Source organism: Nyctibius grandis, chromosome 9 (genome assembly GCF_013368605.1).
Source record: "Nyctibius grandis isolate bNycGra1 chromosome 9, bNycGra1.pri, whole genome shotgun sequence".
Lineage (NCBI taxonomy): Eukaryota > Metazoa > Chordata > Aves > Nyctibiiformes > Nyctibiidae > Nyctibius > Nyctibius grandis.
The window spans coordinates 36,692,688-36,714,339 of record NC_090666.1 but is presented as its reverse complement, the minus strand read 5'-3'; the positions used below and the strand labels follow the sequence as shown (position 1 = coordinate 36,714,339).

General features: G+C 43.5%; 1 protein-coding gene across 2 annotated transcripts; it reads left to right on the top strand.

The window, feature by feature from the left end:
* Positions 1–1,124: 1,124 nt before the first annotated feature.
* Positions 1,125–21,350, top strand: LCT (lactase). Of its 2 annotated transcripts, XM_068407951.1 has the most exons (19): positions 1,125–1,788; positions 3,470–3,499; positions 4,042–4,103; positions 4,815–4,898; positions 5,887–5,989; positions 6,467–6,545; positions 6,951–6,983; positions 7,313–8,000; positions 8,383–9,028; positions 10,333–11,892; positions 12,230–12,498; positions 12,946–13,236; positions 14,301–14,499; positions 15,208–15,410; positions 15,795–15,904; positions 17,803–17,937; positions 19,016–19,239; positions 20,187–20,423; positions 21,142–21,350. In XM_068407951.1, exons 1-19 carry the CDS (start codon positions 1,125–1,127, stop codon positions 21,348–21,350), a joined length of 5,826 nt encoding a protein of 1,941 aa, XP_068264052.1. The 2 variants fall into 2 exon arrangements, with proteins under 2 accessions (XP_068264052.1, XP_068264053.1); XM_068407952.1 differs by lacking the exons at positions 4,042–4,103; positions 6,951–6,983 and having other exon boundaries at positions 3,470–3,549.
* Positions 21,351–21,652: the final 302 nt, after the last annotated feature.

Below are 21,652 nucleotides of genomic sequence, written 5' to 3'. Positions count from 1 at the left end.
TTCAGAACAGGAAGCACAATGTTTCAGCAAGTTTTTCAAGGCTTCCTAAAAAAAAGCCTTGAAAAAAGAAAAGCCTCAGTCACCTGAGAATCAAAAACAGGGTCAAAGTATACAAATTACAATCCCTGTATAAGCTATAAGGTTGGCTGTTTGAGTAACAGCAAATGTTGAGAGACGTTTTCTACTGTAACTTAAAGATAATGCTGCTTGATAGAGCAATGAGTTGCCAGATGATTCCAGGTATGCTTTAGACAAAAAACTGGTTATTCAAGGAAATAAACTCAGAGATGGAACTGACTTTTCAATATAGTTATATAGAATTTTGTGTGTAGTTGATTTAAACATGTTCTGTATTTAGGCAGTGGATGTTCTCAGCTCTTCAGTTTTGCTCTATTTGAATGTAGAAAAGTTGAGCTATCTCTTCCCTGCAGCAGTTCAAGTAGATGATCAGTATGTGTCCACCCTGCTGAGAGAGCATGTGTTTTCAAGGCTGAAGGAAGGAGTACTTTGGAAAGCAATAAAATGATACTCAAATTCCTTGATGTTATTGGGCATGAGGACACACATTGTTGCTGCTGCCTGAATTCACATAACATCCACTTTTCCAAGTGAGTAAGATGCCACATCTCAGAGTTCCTTTATGCACCCAAGAATTCGAGCCCAAATGTGCCTCTTGTTGTCTTGCACACCCTGAGCCATGGTGTCACCCAGCCCCAGCAATGCAGATAACTGCTCGTGTTATTTTCCACATTCAGAGCTGTGCTGGGATTCCTCTTAAACTAAAAAAAGGCCAAAAGGAGATGAAAAGCATTGTCTATTTATTTTATCGTCCTCTGAAACAGGGGCAGTATCATCAAAGGTCAATTGATGTTCAAGCATAAAGGGGAACCTGAGCATGTCAGAAAATGTTTCCACGTGATCTTTTTCCAACTAATTGTTTGACAGTGTTTTTTGTATTCATCCATTTGTTCATTTGTCTATTGATGGAAAGTCCTGATTTGTTATCATTCTAGTGCCAGCTAGTTCTGGGAACATTTATCTGTGTAATAGATAATTTCAGTTAAATATTACTTCTCCTGTGATATAAGTAGTGTGGAATAACAGTTTCTGAAGCAGGTCCAGGAATGGAGCTGATTTGTAAGACAGTCATCTTCTTTCTGTTAGTCTCTCCCAGCCTTGGGAGAGATGGGGAATTTGCCCAGAATTTTATTGCCATTGCTGGACCTCTACCCAGTGAGTTAGTAAATAGATTACATCTGCAGAACCAAGTCCTGCCCAAGGAAGATGAGGGCCCTGCCGTGGCTGAAGCCCATGATTACTTGTGCCAACAAGATCTTGTGGCTCCTGAGCTGCCCCAGTACTTCTCCCACCTTCGTGAGATCGGAGTGACACATTACAAAGTCTTCCTGCCATGGGCACGCATTCTTCCAACAGGGGATGCCAGGAAGGCAGATGAAGTGCGAGTGCAGTGCTACCAGGAGCTGCTCAAGACCCTGGTTGCTGCAGACCTCAGGCCAGTGGTAGTTCTGCATCACCAGCGTGTCCCTGGCCTTGTGGCCACGCAGGCCGCAGGTAGGAACACCAACGCTTTTGCTGACCTTTTTGTGGAATATGCAGAGTTCAGCTTCTGTGCTTTTGGGGACCTGGTGGATGTGTGGCTCACCTTCAGCGACCTGCCGGAGGTCCTTGAAAGCCTGCCTTACGATGACCCCCAGGACCGAGCCCAGGCCCTAGCTGGCGCTCATGAAAGAGCTTACACCGTCTACCACGAGAAATACTCACCGACGGGTAAGGAGAATGGGAGAGGGATTTTTTAATATAACTTTTTCACAAATATTTTGTGATGGGATTAAATGGCAACTGCTACATGCAACCTCTGTGTGAATATGCTATCAGCGCTCTCAGAATTTCATAGAAATCCTTAAGTAATAGGTTCCTTCAAATCCCTTATTTGGTAATTTTTTTATAGTTTACTGGTAATTGCACTTTACTTGAAATGATAGCCTAAATGTTTGGAGATAATATATATGTGTGCATACTTATATTTAATCTTTTAAGCATCAGGAAAGTATTAAATAGCCTCCAGTTAATTTGAGGGGCAGAAACTAGTACTTCAAAACCAAACATTATAATACTTCTATATGCTTTTTCTCTAAGGGCTATTGTCCATGTGCTCTTAATTTAAAGACCAGTAGATGCCCCTGACGAACTGTAGTCTCATACTGTTCATCTACCAAACCTTCCATGTGTTGTATAGTAAAAGTGGGACTGAGACTTAGGAAGAATCTTTGATTCCTGCCCAGTCATCTAATTTTTAAAGCCTTATTACTTATTTCAATGTCATTGAAAACTGGGATTGCAATTGCTACCATTTCAGCTGACAGAGGAAGACCATGCCATCAGTCAGTGAAACAAAATATTTACTTTTTAGTGTAAAATGAAAATTAATTATCTCTATCAGTTACAGATTACTTTAAAATTACTCAAATCCAGTCTTATTCTGTTTTTTCTGCATACAATGACAAAGTCGTAATAATCAAGCTATTCTGTAGATAATAATGTATTTTTGCGTACCTCTTCCTGACCCACAGAGGAAAGACTAAAAGATTCCTGAAATATACCTCAAACCATGAAGAAACAAGGCACAAGAAGTCTCCTGTGAGATAATAATAGTGCAAGGGAGGCTGCAATGTCCTTTGTTTGACTTTCCTCATTGCAGACACTGGGGTTTTAAAGTAATTAAATCTTAACTCTGCCTGTGTTACACAGAGCAAGAGAATTTCACCTCTTCTGTGATGGGTACCTGGGATTTTCTAAGCAGCTGTCCTCTTGGGTCTGCTTTCTTTGGGCTTGAAGTTTTTCTGTCCCAGGCAGACAACCAGTACAGCTGGCCGAGTCAGCATTTTTTTCAAATTTTTAATTAATTTATTTATTTTGAATTCTTGCATTTGTCAGGAATACTTTGCAGTACAGTTCACACTACCTGGTGATAGCCCTTAGATGTTGCCCAGCTTCCCTCCCACATCACCTGCCCCCACAAGTTTATGGCATCCTAGCATCTCAGCAGCATGCAGCACAGAATGGATTTTAAAAAATAACCACTGTAGAACCACCACAAAGGCATGAAAATTAAAAGTATTACTTATAATTATGCATGGAGTAGAAGGGCACCCGCTGGACAGCTGTATTCAGATCCACCTTCCTGCAAGCAACAATGCTAAGATGTTAATGAGCAACCGTGAATAGATTTATTGACAAAGACTCCTTGAACTCTGCCTTTGAATTTCTACCTTCTTCAACTGTCCGTTGAAATCATAGTGGATATTCTGAAATCAGCTACCTAGGACACTGCTTGATGTTCCACATCTTCAAAAATTTCCAACTGATTTTAAAATAAATGCAGTGAACTGAAATTTGATATTTGTCCTTAACATACTACCAATAGATTGCCTCTTTTTTTTTTTTCAAGGTGGAAAGCTGTCCATTGCTTTAGGAATGGGTCATGTCTTGGATAGCACTTCGTCAGAATTGCTTTCAGTTTCTCTTCAGGTAACACCTAAATAGAAATTATTTCCCAAATTATATAAATCTGATTTGATTTAACTTGATTTTTATGTATGGGATCAAGTGACTTGTTGCAAGTTAAATACAACTTTAGCAAGTTGACCAATTGACCAATTTGGTAAATTTTACTTATTTGATTGGTCTGATCATGTGAAACTTGCTGGTTTTAAAAATGACTTCAGCATCCTTTCTTGGCTAGTAAGCGCTGATTAAGATATATAGAGACAGATTCGCTCTCATAATTGGCAATTTTAGCAATATACATGCTTAAATGACAAGGTGTCCGCAAAAAGTGTACCCATTGTCATTTTCTTTGCAAGTCTACTTAATGCACCACCAGAGAAATAGATACTTTATTTCAAATAACTGCTATTTAAAAAATCTGCTTATTATGTTAAAACACAGACTGAGCTGTGCTAAAAGTGATCAAGTTGCACGAGGATGGCACAACGTGAGGAGAACATAATCTCCACAAAGATGATGACATCCTTTCTGTGAAGACCAAACTCTCTGTTAGTCGTTGTCTTCGTCTGGAGGATGTTGATGTAGGATACGGTGAACAAATGACAGTGCAGGTTTTTTGCTTGTATTCACAATCCTTCAAAATTTAGTAATAGGGTTGTAGGCATGACATTTCAAGGATATAAGCAAGGCGCGGTTTGTGGGGAGAGGGAGGATGTTGTATTAGATGAGCTGTCTAAACTAGAAGAAAACCTTGGACTGAAAAATAAACTGAAAGCTTATCAGTTCTTTTCCAGCTTCATCAGCTGGTTTAATAAAAGAATACTATCTATTCCCCTGAACTTGATGACTTCTAGTGGGAAACAAACTACGCTTGTAGTTTGGAATGATTAAAGGTTTCTGAAGTGGACTTTCCCCGAAAGATAATTGATAAGGCCTACCTGAACCACATCGTTGCAAAGGTTTCTCTGTCTGATTAATCATAGACAGTCTTACTAACTAAAAAATCAACTGTAAATAATTAATATTAAATTCATAATATACTCCTAGAATTTCATTTAGCTGTTTAATTTTTACTTTGTTTAGAAGAAGAGATAAAAAATGCATCTTCCCATACAGTATCCAGTTTGTACTTATTATATTGTCCGGAGCTCCCATATAGCTGTATGGCTTCTTACTCCAGCAATGTATCTTTATCAAACATTTCACAATTTTATGTATTTTTAATGTAATACCTGCAAAAAATACATTTTGCTGCAGGATGATTCTTTTCCTTTTCTTATTTCCAGGATTCAGTAGACTTTCTGTCTCTCAGCCTTCAGTACTGTTGTGGAAATGAAACAGATTTCTACAAGAAATTGAATGAATTCCAGGTAACATTATGCACGGTGTTAAAATTATAGCAGCAGACAACAGACCATAAATAGAAGGGGAATTTCATGTTTCTTGACCCATGTCTAAACAGTTCTGATTTGCTGTGAGAGCTCAGACAACAGCTACACTAGGAAACAGCTGCATAGTGCTCACTTACTTCTCTGTTGTTACTCTGACTTAAAAACAGGTGTTTGAAAGTAGTGGAAAGGATCTTCTTTGTCAGTGCTTGTTATTGATGCATTAACGACCAGAATGGCAGAATTCTTTTGTCCAGGACTGAAAAACCTTCTTTTTCACATCCTAAATGTTTGATAAGGTGTTAGGCTAATACCTATACACTGAAAGACACTATTTTATTCTAGTATGGGTTCTGCAACTATACTACTAAACTTCACAGCTCCTCATCAGTAGAGGCAGTGCTGGAAATGTTAATAAGGCTGAGTTTGTGAAAGGATTAGATCATATGGCAGCAACAATGTCAGTCATGCTGTAGGCTAGTACCTGCTATTAAACCTCTGGTAGCGAACTGCGTTCTTAAAATCCATAAGACGAGAGTCATCCAGCAACTGAGTAGCAGAATAAGGAGCTACCCACGTGATTCATTCCCTTTAGGGTCCCAGCATGCTGCAGTTACTCTAAAAATCTGGAGTGGGCCATTTATGGCAACAGATTCTTACCAAGTAAGCTTTCAGAAAAGGACATAGTTCCTTGTGCCTTTTCAATGACAGGTGAAACACTGCACTGAAGGTTTCTGGGGTTTATGCTTTGATTTGCATTGGGCTTTTTTTTGGATCAGAGGAAAATAGTGAGTGGTATTTAATGCTTATTCTGTTGATTTATGCATTTAACTTTGAAGAACTTTATCACCAGTTCTCAGTCTTCTAGGTGTTTCCTATTCTGTGTTAAAAGCAGCAAATGCCAAGAGCATGGTTTTAGTAGCTGGCTGATGCTTCTTTTCATACAAGTCTCTGACTTCTGGTTTTGCAGAATGTCTGGAAGGACATAGATATCTTGGTTTTTAGTCTGAAGTTCCTTGATTGTGGTTCCATGGAAGAGAATCCTTTCATACCAGTAGCTGCCATTGTCACAGGTGAGTGACATATTTCAAGAAGGAGGAGAGTTTTTTAGCTAAGATCTGCATGGCAAATTATAGAGGAAATTCAAAATTGTCCAGTCCAAACTGCTGCTATTAGATGAAATAACTTTATCATTTCTTTTGTAGCCGCCTTGGAAAATTAAGGGTGGGTGTCGAGGGAGGGGAAGCAGGAAATCTTCCCCAAAGCTTTTCATCATTTTCATCAGCCTCAAGTTGTGCCAGGGGAGGTTTAGATTGGATATTAGGAAAAAATTTCTTCACTGAAAGGGTTATTAAGCATTGGAACAGGCTGCCCAGGGAAGTGGTTGAGTCACCATCCCTGGAGGTATTTAAAAGATGAGGCACTTGGGACATGGTTTAGTGGTGGACTTAGCAGTGTTAGGTTTACAGTTGTAATTGTATGTATAAGTGGTGTCATGCAGTCCATGGCATCTAAGTTGTGACTATCACTTACCATTTATTTGTTTTCAGCTATTAATAAAGAAGAGACACATACGATTGGGTATGATGTTAATGAGTTCTTGGACTTCTCATCTTCTCATGTTTTAAGGTACAGTTTTTGTCCCTTAAATCAGATACCATAATAAAATGGTGTCCTCTAGAAATCTATGTGCAGGCAGACACAAGACACTTTTAGTGGTAAAGTCTGCTGTTAGCTGCTGAAAAGACTGGAGAGGAATGCCTTTCTGCTGAGCCCAGTCTCTTGCTATCACAGGCAATCCTCTATCCTGCTATTACAGGCAATGTAATCCGCTTCCACTCTCTCATCCTTGATTACCCAAATTGCACCTTCAAGCCAAGAGTAACAAGTACATTTTCCAAGCCTTCTGCTCTTTTCAAAAGCAAAATAGTTAAAAATAAATAAATAAATAAATACAATAGAGGCTTTCCTAGGGGAGAAGCCAATTGGGCCTACAGAAATGTAGGAGATGTCATTGTACGGGGAGATGCGAAGGATTACAGAAGCAGGATTGATTAGTTTTAGCTTGTCCCATGGAAACTCATGAGAGCAGTTGTAGCATGTGAAATTGCTACACACTGCAAGGACTTTGTTTGCACCTTTGACCTAGCTGTAATGAGTTATGAAAATCTACCTGCAAAGAAATGCATTAGATGTGTAGCACCTGAGCAGCTCTGCAGTTAGCTCATTGCACTCCACCTTCATCTTCTAGCTGGACAGCAGCAGGTTGGATTGATCAGATGACAAAGGAAATATACCCTCAGGGGCTTATGTGGGCTTTCATCCTCCATGTTTGCAAGTTCTGTGGCACTGGCATCCACCTTAGAGATTTTAACATCTTTTTATTCTATTTCCAGCAAAACAAATACTCTACAGGAGAATCCAGATGCTGTTCTTGCCCCTCGCTCCTCCTATCAAACAGTTTGGGAAATGTTTGCTGAACAGTCTGAATTGGAGAGGGATTCTTTTCTGCAAGATGTTTTCCCAGGTGGTTTCCTCTGGGGCACATCCACAGGTGCCTTTAATGTTGAAGGAGCTTGGGCAGAGGATGGGAAAGGAGAGAGCATCTGGGATCAGTTTGGTCACGCAGGTCATGCCTACATGAACCAAACAACGGACATCGCATGTGACAGCTACTATAAAACCAACTATGACGTTTACCTACTTAGGGGCCTTCATCCCCAACTGTACAAATTTTCTGTATCCTGGCCTAGAATTTTCCCTGCTGGCACCAACAAGACCATCAACTCCAAGGGTGTTGATTATTACAACCAATTAATTAACCGGTTGCTAGACTCTAACATTGAGCCCATGGTGACTCTGTTCCACTGGGACCTCCCACAAGCTCTTCAGGTTCTTGGTGGCTGGCAGAATGACAGTATCATAGATGCTTTTGTAAACTATGCAGACTTCTGCTTTTCCAGTTTTGGAGATCGGGTCAAGTTCTGGATTACTTTCCATGAGCCTTGGGTTATCAGCTACGCTGGCTACGGCACCGGAGAGCATCCTCCAGGAATCGCTGACCCAGGAGTAGCGTCTTACAAGGTAGGGACACAGAAATATCTAGGATCCTGCAGCTGCCATTGTTGTGTTGTTTTCCTCTGATGGTTCTGTATTTCAACTATGTTCAAGCCTAATGTGGCCTCTGAGACAACTATTTCCTTGTTGGGTTTATGATACTTGCAAAAAAGGGGTTACTTAATGGATGCTAGATGTTTTTATTGTATTTTTCTATTCTGAAAGCTGGTGTTGATGGGTGGCCAGATTCTTCTGCTTATTCCCAAATCTGCTGCATTCTTTGGCTATGATTATTTTTTTGTCAAGATTTCTTTGGATGGAGACGACATTCTCACATGGCAATAATCTCAATGCTTAAGAGTTCTGTGCAAAGTAGTGTGACACATATTCCTCTGCTTTCTGCCCCCAGGTTGCTCACACAATTCTCAAGGCTCATGCCAAGGTCTGGCACCTGTATAATGACAAATACCGTTCTCAGCAACTGGGAAAGGTGGGACTGGTGCTGAACTCAGATTGGGCTGAACCCAAGACTCCAACCAGCTCTGAGGACGTGAGGGCATCTGAGAGGTACCTGCAGTTCATGCTTGGCTGGTTTGCTCACCCTATATTTGTTAATGGTGATTACCCAGATATCCTGAAGGCTCAGATCCAGGAAGTAAACCAGCAGTGCTCCACAACAGTTGCACAGCTGCCTCTGTTTACAGAGGAGGAGAAGTCCTGGGTGAAAGGGACTGCAGATTTTTTTGGTCTTTCCCATTACACTTCTCGCCTGGTCAGTGCCGTGACTAACGGGACCTGCACACCAGGCTACGAGAGCATCGGGAACTTCTCCTTGCACGTAGATCCTTCTTGGCCACAGGCTGCCTCTTCTTGGATCCATGTGGTCCCTTGGGGATTAAGAAGGCTGCTGAAGTTTGTGTCCCATGAATACACAGGGACAAAGATCCCAATTTACATAGCAGGAAATGGTATGCCGACAGAAGATGCAGGGGATCTTATTAATGACACTCTGCGAGTGGGTTATTTGCAGCGGTACATCAATGAGGCTCTAAAAGGTATGGAGAAATGTAATTTTTTTTTTTAATAATAGTAACTAATTAGTCTATCCCTTCCATGGTGGTTAATTTTAAAACATCACCACTTGCATAGTGATACGAGGTCAGCTGCCTATGGTGTATGTAGTGTGGCTTCATATACTTCAGCCTATCTGGTGTCCAGATATGGAACTCTCCATTCTATTTAGATATGGGAATAGGTTTTTCATATATATGGATTAATGTAGCCTGGACCCTAACATCAGTCCCTCTGTGAGAACAGTGTTTATACACTTCAGCTGCCCTGAAGATGATTTGCCTGCAGGCAGGCTCTTGCCTATAGTGATCTCATAGCTCAGGTCTGAGCTGTCTTTACTGATCAAGCAGATCCAGCTGGGAGCATCCTCTACCATTTCAGGTTAGATTTTTTAGGGAAATATGTATATCTATATCTCAATTGTTTTGAGCAAGGTTCAAGGTATGCTTGTATCTTTGCAAACTGTGTATAATTGATATAAAAATAATATTAGTGACTGAAGTTCTGGACAGGTATAGAGATTGGGTGTTTCAAATAGGGATTTGACTGATATAGTCTTTTGAGATACACAAATCAATACTGTCAGGAAAACTTTACTAAATATGCTGTATCAAACAGGTTGGTGATCAGCGTACAGCATTTGGTCTTCTTGACCTAGTTCTCAACATACTGATGGAAGTGTTAAAATAGCTACAGAAAACACAATTTAGCTTTGCTGTTATGCCTCTGCAGAAGTAAAAAAGATGGACTGTATATGGGAAGTGAACTTTTCTGGAATTAGAGATTTAGTGCTTTTTTTGTAGGCAATGTGAGGAAGGATGCTGGACTTGCCTCTGCTGGTATTGGATACGCTGTTCTGCTAAAAGCAGCTCTCCTGTGGTCAGGGAAGATAGGCAAGCACTAAATACACGTAATGTTTCAGTTTAGCTATAGTGTTAAATCTAAAAGTGCACCATACACCTAAATTGATGAATTGTGCTTGAAAACAAGAACACAGGGAAAGGGATACCAGTGGCACAAGTCTCCTGTACTGAAATAGCTCTTGACTAATGTTTCTTTTCTCATGCATTTTTATCACTAAGCGTTTGACCAGTTCCTATTACAGTGCTGACTGCTTTTCTTGCCAGATACTCTTAATTGTTTGGGGTTTTTTTTTTTGCCTAAAAGACTATTTGTAGATGTTTGGCTTATCACACTGTTACCCTCAGTTCTGGTGCTTATGTTGTGCTGTGCTGTGTTCAGAAAATGTTCAAATTAATAACAATATCTTGTACTGTTTCTGTGACAGCGGTAAAGCTAGATGCAGTTGATGTTCGGTCATATATTGCTCGATCCCTGGTTGATGGCTTCGAAGGCCCAGTGGGGTACAGCCTAAAATTTGGGCTGCATCATGTGAATTTTGAAGATAGCAACAGACCAAGGACTCCCAAGGCATCTGCTTATTTCTATTCCAGTGTTATTGAAAAAAATGGTTTCCCATCCAAAGCCTTGGACAGATTTTCTACACCAGTGGCATTTGACCCACCCGTGCCATCAAAGTTGCCGAATTTACCAGCATCAGAAGTTCCCTCCAAGGCAAAGGTTGTCTGGCAGAAGTTTTCATCTCAAACAGACTTTGAAAGGGACACGTACTTTTATGGGACATTCCCAGAGGACTTTACATGGGGTGTGTCTTCTTCTGCCTACCAGGTAGAGGGAGGTTGGGATGCTGATGGCAAAGGACCCAGCATTTGGGATAACTTCACCCATGTCCCAGGGAATATAAAGAATAACGATAACGGAGATATAGCTTGTGATAGCTACAACAAGGTGGAGGAAGATATTTACCTGCTGAGAGCCTTAGGGGTAAAGAACTATCATTTCTCCCTGTCCTGGTCTCGAATTTTCCCCAGTGGAAGGAACAACTTAATAAACAGCCATGGAGTTGACTACTATAACCGTCTCATTGATGGACTGATTGCAAACAACATCACTCCCATCGTCACTCTCTACCACTGGGACCTGCCACAAGCTCTCCAGGACATTGGTGGCTGGGAGAGCAGTGCGCTGATTGACATTTTTGATAGCTTTGCGGACTTCTGTTTCCAGACCTTTGGGGACAGGGTGAAGTTCTGGATTACATTCAATGAACCCCAAGTCATTGCCTGGGTTGGCTATGGCACCGGGGCATTACCACCCAATGTCAATGACCCTGGCAGCGCTCCCTACAGGGTTGCTCATATCTTACTGAAAGCTCACGCCAGGGTCTACCACACCTACGATGACAAATACAGAGCGAGTCAGGGAGGGGTCATTGCTCTGTGTCCCAACATTGACTGGGTTGAGCCGAAGACACCAAGCGACCCCAGGGACATAGAAGCTGCAGACAGGTACCTGCAGTTTTTGGTGGGGTGGTTTACACACCCCATTTTCAAAAATGGAGACTACCCCGAGGTCATGAAGTGGAAAGTTGGGAACAGGAGCGAGCTCCAGAACCTGCCATCATCTCGCCTACCAGTTTTCACAGCAGAGGAGCGTGACTACATCAGGGGCACCGCAGATGTCTTCTGCTTCAACACCTACACCTCCAAAATTGTAACCCATGCAACGACCCGGTTGAGGCCCTTCTCTTATGAGTATGACCAGGAAGTTATAACAAAGGTTGACAGCTCCTTGCCTTCCTCAGCCATTACTGGCCACCGGGCTGCGGCCTGGGGGCTGAGGAGGCTACTGAACTGGATCAAAGAAGAATACGGAAATCCCCCAATATACATAATTGAGAATGGGGTGGGGATAAAGACCAAATCGGATGTTGATGACAATAGCAGGATATTTTACTATAAAACATACATTGATGAAGCTTTAAAAGGTACCAGTGTTTGCTTTTGTTCTCTTGGTGTTTTGTGTCTCCTCTCTAGATTTCTGGTTACTTTATTCTTCTGAAGAGCAGTTTTTAAAAGTGATTGATATTGGTCTTTAAATATTCTGAACACAATATAAACATAGTGTTTCTTTTTATGATCTCCTTTGCATGGCCGTTTGTACTTCCTGTCCTCCAACTATGAAGAGTCTCTTAGCGATCTTAGTTGACCAGTGCCAACTTTATGAAGCTAGAAGCGTGTATGTCGTTGCATGTGAATTCCTTGTGGTTCATTTAACGTGTGTTTATACCACTGGTGCTCTTCCATTTGTTTCTGGTCTTTCAGCTTACAAGTTGGATGGTGTTAATCTGCGAGGATACAACGCTTGGTCTTTTATGGATAACTTTGAATGGCTGAATGGTTATGATCCAAGATTCGGATTGCACCAGGTTGATTTTGACAATCCCAACAGGCCAAGAACTCCAAAGCGCTCTGCTGTGTACTATGCAGAAATCATCCGCAATAATGGTATCCCATTGCCAAAAGAAGATGAATTTTTATATGGAGAATTTCCAAAGAACTTTTGGTGGAGTGTAGCAACTGCAGCATATCAGGTTAGGAAAGTGAGATGAACTCTTAAAAGTATCTGCAGACAGTTAATTCATTTTGGATGAGAAACCTACAGATTTTGTAACATTAGGTTTTACCGTAATTGAACGTTAGTGTAACAACTGCTGTAAAAGGGAGGAACTAGGAGATAATTAAGGGCATGGTTATACCACAAGAACTGAGACAGCAGCATGGGATTCACAAGAGCCAGCCAACACGGAGCATCAGGTGAACTGAAACAATGCCTGTTCTGTGAGATTGTACTTTGCTTGCCTTGAGGACCAAGAGGTCTTACTAGTTTGGTACGGCAAAAACATTGCTATTTCTAGTCTTAAGCTGGTAAGTCAAAATATTGTGTGGTGCCACAAAGACTAACAGGCTGAATTCTTTGCTAGGCCAAGACCTAAATTTGGGGTTTACTAACAATTTCCCCCTCTCCTCTTCAATTACAGATTGAGGGAGGATGGAGAGCAGATGGGAAAGGACTTAGCATTTGGGACCAATTTTCTCACACTCCCTTGAAAATCAGCAATGATAACACTGGAGATGTAGCTTGTGACAGCTACCACAAGATTGAGGAGGATGTGGAAATGCTGAAAAGCCTCAAGGTGTCTCACTATCGGTTTTCAATCTCCTGGTCCCGCGTTCTTCCAGATGGGACCACCAGATACATCAATGAAATGGGCCTGAACTACTATGAAAGGCTTATCGACGCTCTTCTGGCAGCTAACATTATGCCTCAGGTAACTAAAAGTAGTAACTTTCAGGTAACTAAAAAATAGCAGAACCCAAGTCTGATGCTCAGAGCACGTGTGTGTTTCCATCCACGCCCTCCTTCACAACTTGTTTTTCATTGTGTTCTGCAAGGAAACAGTTTTTTGCATAAGCAAATGAACTGGGAATATAGTGAGATGTTAGAAGTTACTACCCAGAAAGGTCACAGTAACCTTATTGTTGGCTGTTTCCAATTCCTTCTCATCCCTTATGTGCTTGGAAGTGGATTCCATAAGAACCTATAGAGCAATCTTTCCAGAGACCAACCTGTAGTTCCCAGGATCCTCCTTCTTGCCTTTCTTGGAGATGGGTGTAACACTATTCTTTTCCCAGGAGTCAGGAAGCTCCACTGATCAGCATGGTTTTTCACGTATAATGCACAGTGACCTCACCACTGCACCAATCAGCTCTTTCAGCACTGAATCTGACCATAGACTTCGACACAAGTAGCTTTTTTCTGTTACTACCTGTTGCTTCCCCGCTCCTGGCTGTCTCTGTCCTCCCCAAACCATGCTGGTACACAGTCGGAGTGCACATGGCTGCTCCAACCGCTGCATACAGGTGTAGGCACACCATGCAGGGGGCAATCCAGGAATATCTACACAAGCATTCAATCATGCCTGAGCAAACCTGTGCCTTCGTGGCATTGCTCTAGACTGGTCCAATGGATGTACCAGCCCGAACAGGGGTTCTGTTGGACTGTATTTCATCTGAGAGTCAGTGCAGGCACAGCAGTTCTTCAATGATGAGTTCTTGCTATCACAAGATTGTGGTGGTTTTCGGTAAAAGCTTCATCTTCACCATCAGGCAGTCCCTAGAGTTCATTTCCCCATGTCCTAAAGAAACTGAAACACTGGCAAAAAGGTATTTTATTTGAGTGCACAAGTGATCGCTACAAACTTCAACACTGTTAGGAACAGGTAGCTGCAGGTCAAAGCACAGTTTATTTGTGTTCATAAATGAGGCTGAGGTTACTGTCCTTATTTCTGAAAGTGACTGGTTGAATCCTTTCTCTTGCTGTCTTTCCCCACAGGTAACTCTCTATCATTGGGACCTCCCACAGGCGCTGCAGAACGTCGGTGGGTGGGAGAATGATACTATAGTTCAGAGGTTTAAGGAATATGCTGAGCTCCTTTTCCAGAGACTGGGAGATAAAGTGAAGTTTTGGATAACCCTCAATGAACCCTACAACACTGCATATCTTGGCTATGGCGTTGGCACAGCTGCTCCAGGTAAGACTGCTGGGCATAACCTCAGAGCCTTCACAGCACTGTAGGCACAACTTTCTTTGCTGCAGCAGAGTAGATGCCAGGGGCTTGCAAAGTTAGAGCAAGGAAGACGGTGTGGTGGGGATAAATGGGGTTTGGACTGCTATGATGGGGTGAACAGGTCCTTCCTTCACTTTGCCTATCCCCTCGATCTTCCTTCTTCCACTCCTCTAATCCACCCCTCCTCTGCAACCTCTGGATTACACTTGCTGTCTGGAGCAGACCCCATTTCCAGACCAGCTCCAGGGACTGTGGAGAAGGGTTAGGGCTGGACGAGGGCCAAGCTCAGCTGCAGGGTAGAAGCAAGGGAAGGGGAGGGATGGGAGCTGGCCTGAGCACACAGCTTCTGCTCTCCATCCTGGCAGCAGCAGCAGCCTGTTGCTGGGGCTGGCAGCCCTGCAAGGGCAGAGAGCTGAGCCAGCCCATGTCCTGCAGCAGGGGAGGAAGGGGCGATGCAGGGTCCTGCCTGCCCACTGCAGCTGCACCTTCATCTGTCTCTGCTGAAGCGGGGATTTCAGCCCAGGGCTGGGCCTGAGGGCACGAGGTGCTGCACGTTTATTCATTTACTAGCTGGCAGTGCTGGTGTCCTGGGTGTTGTGTAAACCTGGGAAGCAGCCGATGAGAAAGCTGGGAAATGCTGTTCTGCTGCCTGTGCTGTCACTGTCCCTGCAGGCATCTCCGTTCGGCCAGGGCGAGCCCCCTATGTGGTGGGGCACAACTTAATAAAGGCCCATGCAGAAGCCTGGCACCTCTACAATGAGACCTACCGGGCAAAACAAGGAGGATTAATCTCTATCACCATCAACTCTGACTGGGCCGAACCAAGGAACCCACACAAGCAGGAGGACATTGATGCTTCCAGACGATACATGCAGGTACAGCGACACCCGGTCACAGCTCTCCCTGCTGCTCCTGGGTTTGTTCATGGTGGCACCCCCTCCCTGGGTGCTGGAGATGATACCCAGAACCCAAGTCAGCATCTCACTGAAAGAAAAGGATGAGCCAGACGCATCACTGCAAGGAAATGTATCCCCCTCTTCTGGTGGCTGACCAAGTATGCAACAGAAATGAGACAAAATATGGTTGCGGTGACAAAAGTTTATTAAATTTTCTGCCATTATATGGGCATCCCTGGGTATCTCCAATTGCCTGTTCATTATAAATTCAGGTACTACCTATAAAGCATCACATGAAGGAGAAATGGTTAAATTCCTTGTTTTGATACATAATTTATCCTTCTCCCTTATTTTCTGGCTTAGTTTCTTCTAGGTTGGTTTGCTCATCCCATTTTCAAAAACGGTGATTACAGTGAAGTGATGAAAAGGAGGATTCGGGACCGCAGTCTGGCTCAGGGCCTGAGCCAGTCCCGGTAAGCACCCAGGCACATCACTGCTTTTGTTTTACCTGCTGTGCTGAAAGCAGCTTTTCTGATAGAAGTGCTAAATTTCAGTGATTCTATTGCAATATTACTGTAAAAAAATCTTACTGTATCCTCACAGAAAAAAAATCTAGCGTACATTCTGCGTGTTCCTTGTCTTTACCTCGCTTGCAAACTAAATTTACTAGTTTAGCATATCTTTGGGGTAGTAAGTCGGCAGCTCAGAGTGACATAGTAAATGCACTGCACTAGACACATGGTAAATGTGGTTTTACTTTTCTTAAAACTATGTACTGAACTTGAGCAGTGACAACTCATTGGTCCCTCTGAATTATGTTTCTTATTTTCCATTCCCATTAATTATTCTTGACGTTATTGTAGTAGAAGTGCTCCATCATGAATGTTTTTTTTCCTTTTCTCACCCTGTCTAGGCACATATAAGGAAAGCACTTTTCCCCCTCTTCACTTTAATAGCAATTTCATGGGGTATATTTGACCTGGGGCTATTCCTGATCATCCCTCTCTTGAAAAATGCGAAAGACCACTTGTTTTGAAATGAGGGAGAGGGTGGAAGGGTCGGTGTGTGCCCTGCAGCAAAGACAGGTCTCGTCAAGATTCGAGTTATGCTTTTAGATGTGCCTAAACCACTTGCATTCTTAGGCACTTTTTTTGAGACGTTATTTCTTCTCTGGCGGTCGCTGCCGTTAATAAGAGCGCAGTCACGTGTGTTGCTTTATGCCCAAGCATCTCAGTCTGGGGGAGAAGTCCTGCCCTCAGTCTAAGACTGCAGACTCTCAAGCATCACCAGATTGCCAGGAGCGCTGGCTGCATTTTCAGCAGGGGTTGCCTGGGGACCTAATTCCTTGCTGAAAGGGAGCTGAAACCTCGCTCCTTGTTCCAGGGTACCCTGGATGTCCCTGACTCTGTTTCTTACTCTGTCTAGTCTGTGCAGGGCTGCAGATCCCAAAGGGGGATGTTCTTCCCTTTTGAAGGGAACCAAGCACTTTGGGATTAAATGGTGGAGTCCACACACACAGCCTAGTTCACAGTTTCTCCTGGGTTTTCCTGTGTTCCTCCAGAAGGATCATGGTACCTCCCCTTGTGCTTGTGGTGCTGGTACCCATTACACATGGGGTGTGTTCAAAGTGTGGATCTTGGGGACAAAGCTCAGAAGTTTTTTATTGTTTCCCATGTAGAAGCCAGAGTTTATGAGACAATGCTGTGTTAGCCTTTGCCATTGCCTATCGAGTAGTACTGCTGCCACACAGAGAGGAGCTCCTCTTGCAGCAGATGCCTGCTCCCCTCCTGCTGTGAAGCAAGTCTTAGCACAGATGGCTGGTGGTACCTTCAGTGCGTGCAAGCAGGAGAACAGTGTTTTGAGGGGGCTGGTGACAGCTCCCTTGAGCAGGGACAGGACCCCCTGGATGTCACTGGCTGCTCAGAGGCACCATTTCGTGCTTCCCTCTGTCAGAGCTAGCCATGCTCTTGCAGGGTGGTGGGCTGAGACAGGCCATCATGAACACTGCAGCTCTGGGTCTCCATTAGGGGTGTGGTGAGCACAGGACAACCCAAATGATTGTGGCCGGTTCCTCCCAATGCATTCCTGACTGGGCAAACACTGTTTCTTGTCTTACAAAGCATGGTGATGGTCAAACTTCTTGTTTAACCGTGAGCAGGATCTCTAGCCATCAGGTGTCTCTTTTCTGGTCAGTGAAAGGTCTGTTCCTCTCTTGGAGAACATCAGAGCAGGCAGCATGAATTGCAGATTCTAGCAAAAGCTTAGTTTATACCACAGGACTGGGGAGGGGTAGCAGCAGAAGAAGGGGAAACCCTGAGCAGACTTACTTACATTTTGAGGGGTTTGTGCTTTTCTCTGTTTTCTATTGCAGACTTCCAGAATTTACTGAAAGTGAAAAGCAAAGAATTAAAGGCACATATGACTATTTTGGTCTAAATCATTATACTACGGTTTTAACATACAATGTGAACTATGCTGCTGGTGTTCTGTCATACGACTCTGACAGGTAAGAGATGAATGTAAAGTATTGGTCAAGTAAAATATGCTCACCTGGAGCCTGGGCCAACTGAGCAATGTAAACTGAGAGCAAATAAACCCATGAGACAGGTATTTTTAAGCTGTTATAACCAATACCAGGGAAAATAGCCCCTAACTGTACCTGTGGTGCTGTTTTTTTCACAAAAATCCAGCAACAGCCCTTTTTTTTACAGACCTGATACTAAACCTGAATGGTTAAAACAGAACAAAGCAAATCAGAGGATCTACAAAAGGAAGGAATCTGCACTTGTGAATCTCCCAATGGTTTAGGATCAGCTGTAAACACTATTTATTGTGTTTCCTGCCCCCAGTCTGCAGTTTGAACTGCTAGATTATCCTGGTTTATGGACACTGCTCCATTTGCTGTTAAACAGTTGTCAGTTCCCTCACCACATTGGATAAATGTAAGTTCAAAGCCTAAAGTAGCTAAACCATTTCATGGTTACATATACGTGAGTCAAGATTTTTATTTAGATACCAATTTTGTTTCCCAGCTTCAAAAGGTAAAGGATAGGAGCTTACTAGTTTTTCTGATGAGAATTAAGGTAATGGTGGGACCACACATGGGGAGAACACAGGCTGTTTTTCTGAAATGTTTCCACAGAGAATATATGAAAATATTATAACTCCCCTTTGCTGCTGCATCCCAGCCCCTGTGGTTCAGCCCACAGGACACTGGGCTCAGTCCTGCATTCCTGTACGTAGGTGTAAATGGCAATTTCGTGTGCTCAAGCACTGCGTTATATGTTAAATAGTAGAAATGGTGTCAAAGTACAAAGATTTGGAGCTAACGTCACATCCTCAGCCATAGTTGATGTAAGCAGAATACAATTGTAAAGCAAAGTATGAGAAGTGTTTTCTAGAGGCTTGTGAGCACCAGCACCACCTCAGCCTGCTGTGTTCTCGCCAGCTTGCCACATCATCGCCTTTGGTTCAGTTTTCTGCAGAGCTCAGCACTGTATTTCTCAGCCCTGCAGCAACGAGATGCCTGGCACAGGGGCAGGCACTTGGGACGGGTCCCTTGACCACTGTGTCCTCCTCTGCAGGGGTGTAGCTTCAGTAGCCGACCGCAGCTGGCTGAACTCTGGTTCCTTCTGGCTAAAGGTGACACCCTTTGGGTTCCGAAAGATCCTGAGATGGATAAAGGAAGAGTACAACAATCCTCCCATTTATGTGACTGAAAACGGGGTCTCGGAAAGGGGAGCCTTCGACTTCAACGACACTTGGCGAACGCACTACTATCGGAGCTACATTAACGAAGCACTGAAAGGTAAGAATGATTATTTAAATCTGATCGTCCAAATCTCTAGAGAGCAGCAGTGTCTTGCCATAAGAACGATGTGTCTAGAGCAAGTTGCGAAGAGCTGAAAGACCACTGCCATCCCTTGCAAGTTACCTGCTCACATGGGTTTACTCTGTAGCCACTTCTGAGTTTTTGGTTTTAGCAGAAACTGCCAGTGGAGAGCCACGACTTGGCACGGAAAGGTGAGCTAAAGGAAGAACAAACCCTGGGTTTCGTAGGGGAACTGCAGTTTCCTTGTACAGCTCCATCTGGCTAGAGAAGGTGCTACTACTTGGTGAATACCTATTTTGACTTCTAAGTTTGAATACTGCTGTGTCCAAAAACTGCACCTTTTTAAAAAAAAAACAGCAAACAAACACACACCAAACTGGTTTCAGCTACAGCAGTGGTCAAGCAAGGCTCTTTCCTCCCTGGAAAAGACCCAGGGAAGGGCTTTTTCAGTTTGGTTCTCTGACATACTGGAAGCTGCTGGCCAGATGATCTGAAGTGTTTGTTTACTGCTTTTCAGCAACAAGGCCCCACAAGCATTTGTTTGAATAGCGGTTGCGTGTTGATGGCTTGTCTTCTCTGTTCCTAAACCTTTGCTCATTGGATAAAAGTTTGATTTTTTGGAGCATAGGAAAGCAGTCTCCTGTCCTGGCAGGCTGACTGAGCTACCCTGGGTGCTTGTAAGTAGCTGTAACTTGGCAGCTGAACTAGCTCAAAGCAACTGAGCGAAGGCAACATATGAGAGAGAGGTGGGAATGGGGAGACTGTGAAACCAATGAGGCTGAAGTTGCACTAACCTCAACTGCACCCAGCACCCTGCTCCTGTGTCGTGTCCCAGAGCATCTTTGTGCCACTGCTGGCCTAGTGGTGATGTCTCCCGTCACCCAGCTGCACAACTAACCTGTTCTGTCTGGTCCTGCTAACAGCTGTGGTGCTCGACGGCGTTGATTTACGAGGCTACACCGCGTGGACGCTGATGGACAACTTTGAGTGGGCAGTGGGCTTTGATGAAAAGTTTGGGTTCTATCACGTGAATTTCACGGACCCCAGCTTGCCACGGCACCCCAAGGCCTCTGCCAGGTATTACTCGCAGATCATAAACTGCAATGGATTTCCAGACCCAGCAACAGGCCCACATCCCTGCCTGGAACTGGAGCATGAAGGTAAGCAATGCAGCAGAAATCATGCATGTGTGTGTGTGCACATCTGATTCTAATCCCAAAAGACTTCCATAATCTATAAAGACACCACCATTTTCTGCAATATTCTTTTTAAGGGCTCCAGTAGTGCCCTGACTAATCCTCAGTCTTTGCTGTGACTGAAGCCATTCATGGGGAATTATTTCCCTTCTGCATGCAAAACCAGAACAGTGACTCAATGTTGTGCGATAGCACCTTGATACATGCCTGCCTCCAAAACCCAGCAAAAGAGTTATTCCATTCTACTTTTCTCCAATTAACAGAACTGCCTAAGATATTTTCCAAACTACTCCCATTCAGTATTCCCACATAATTTTTTCTGAACAATTTTGAATACTTTAATAGGAATCAGGGTTTTGGGTAAGCCTTGGGAAATATGGATTGTTTTGTCATTTACGTTCTCTGAACTAGAGGAGCACGTTGAACAGCAACCACTGTTAGTGTGGGGTTTTGGGGATGCTCACAGCCTGGAGTCAAGAGTTGCACTGTCAGGCTCAGTTGTGCCCTCACCCTGAGCTAGAATTGTCAGCCACTGATCCCACAGAAGGACGGCTCCTGCCGGAGTACTGAGCACTAACCCTGACAGCCGTGCCGCGGCAGGAAGCAGCAGCGCACACACGTGCACAGAAGCGTTCACCCCAGGCCACCTACTAACACTTTCTTATTGTTTTCCTGTGGACAGTGACACCACCAGACAGCACACCAGGACCGGCTGACGGCGTGCGCTTTCTGGGGTTAGATCTAACATCACACAGCGCAGAAATCGCACTGTATGTGCTTTTTGCTCTTGCTGGAGTTGGGGCAGTGGGCTTGGCTCTTTTTGCATACATGTATGGAAAATTATCCAAAAGATCCCATAAACGATCACACATGGAACTTAGTAAACTGTGAAGTTGCCACCTGCTAAAGTATGGGGTGGTTTAGGTTTTTTTTAATAAAAAAAGCCTCTAGCACCAGGAAATGAAACTTGCTTGTACTACTGCAGGTTTGGGGCTTAGGTCACTCCCTCTCATTCTGTTATTTGCTTGCCAACTTTAAAATACAAAGGAAATTTGTCTCTTTTCTCCCCAGGCATTACTGATTTGCTTTCTTAAAGACAAAAATAAAATTCCTTGTTCCTATCTGCATAAGGATTCTGAACTTGAACTTCATCTGTTCTCGCTTCATCATCTCCCCTTGGATGATGATGCAGG

Excerpts from the sequence above, each read along its gene's own strand:
- LCT (XM_068407951.1), top strand. The coding sequence starts at position 1,125 with ATGGAGCTGATTTGTAAGACAGTCATCTTCTTTCTGTTAGTCTCTCCC. Across the intron at positions 6,546-6,950 it reads TCATCTTCTCATGTTTTAAG|GATTACAGAAGCAGGATTGA; the intron begins GTACAGTTTTTG and ends GGAGATGCGAAG. Across the intron at positions 8,001-8,382 it reads CAGGAGTAGCGTCTTACAAG|GTTGCTCACACAATTCTCAA; the intron begins GTAGGGACACAG and ends TTCTGCCCCCAG.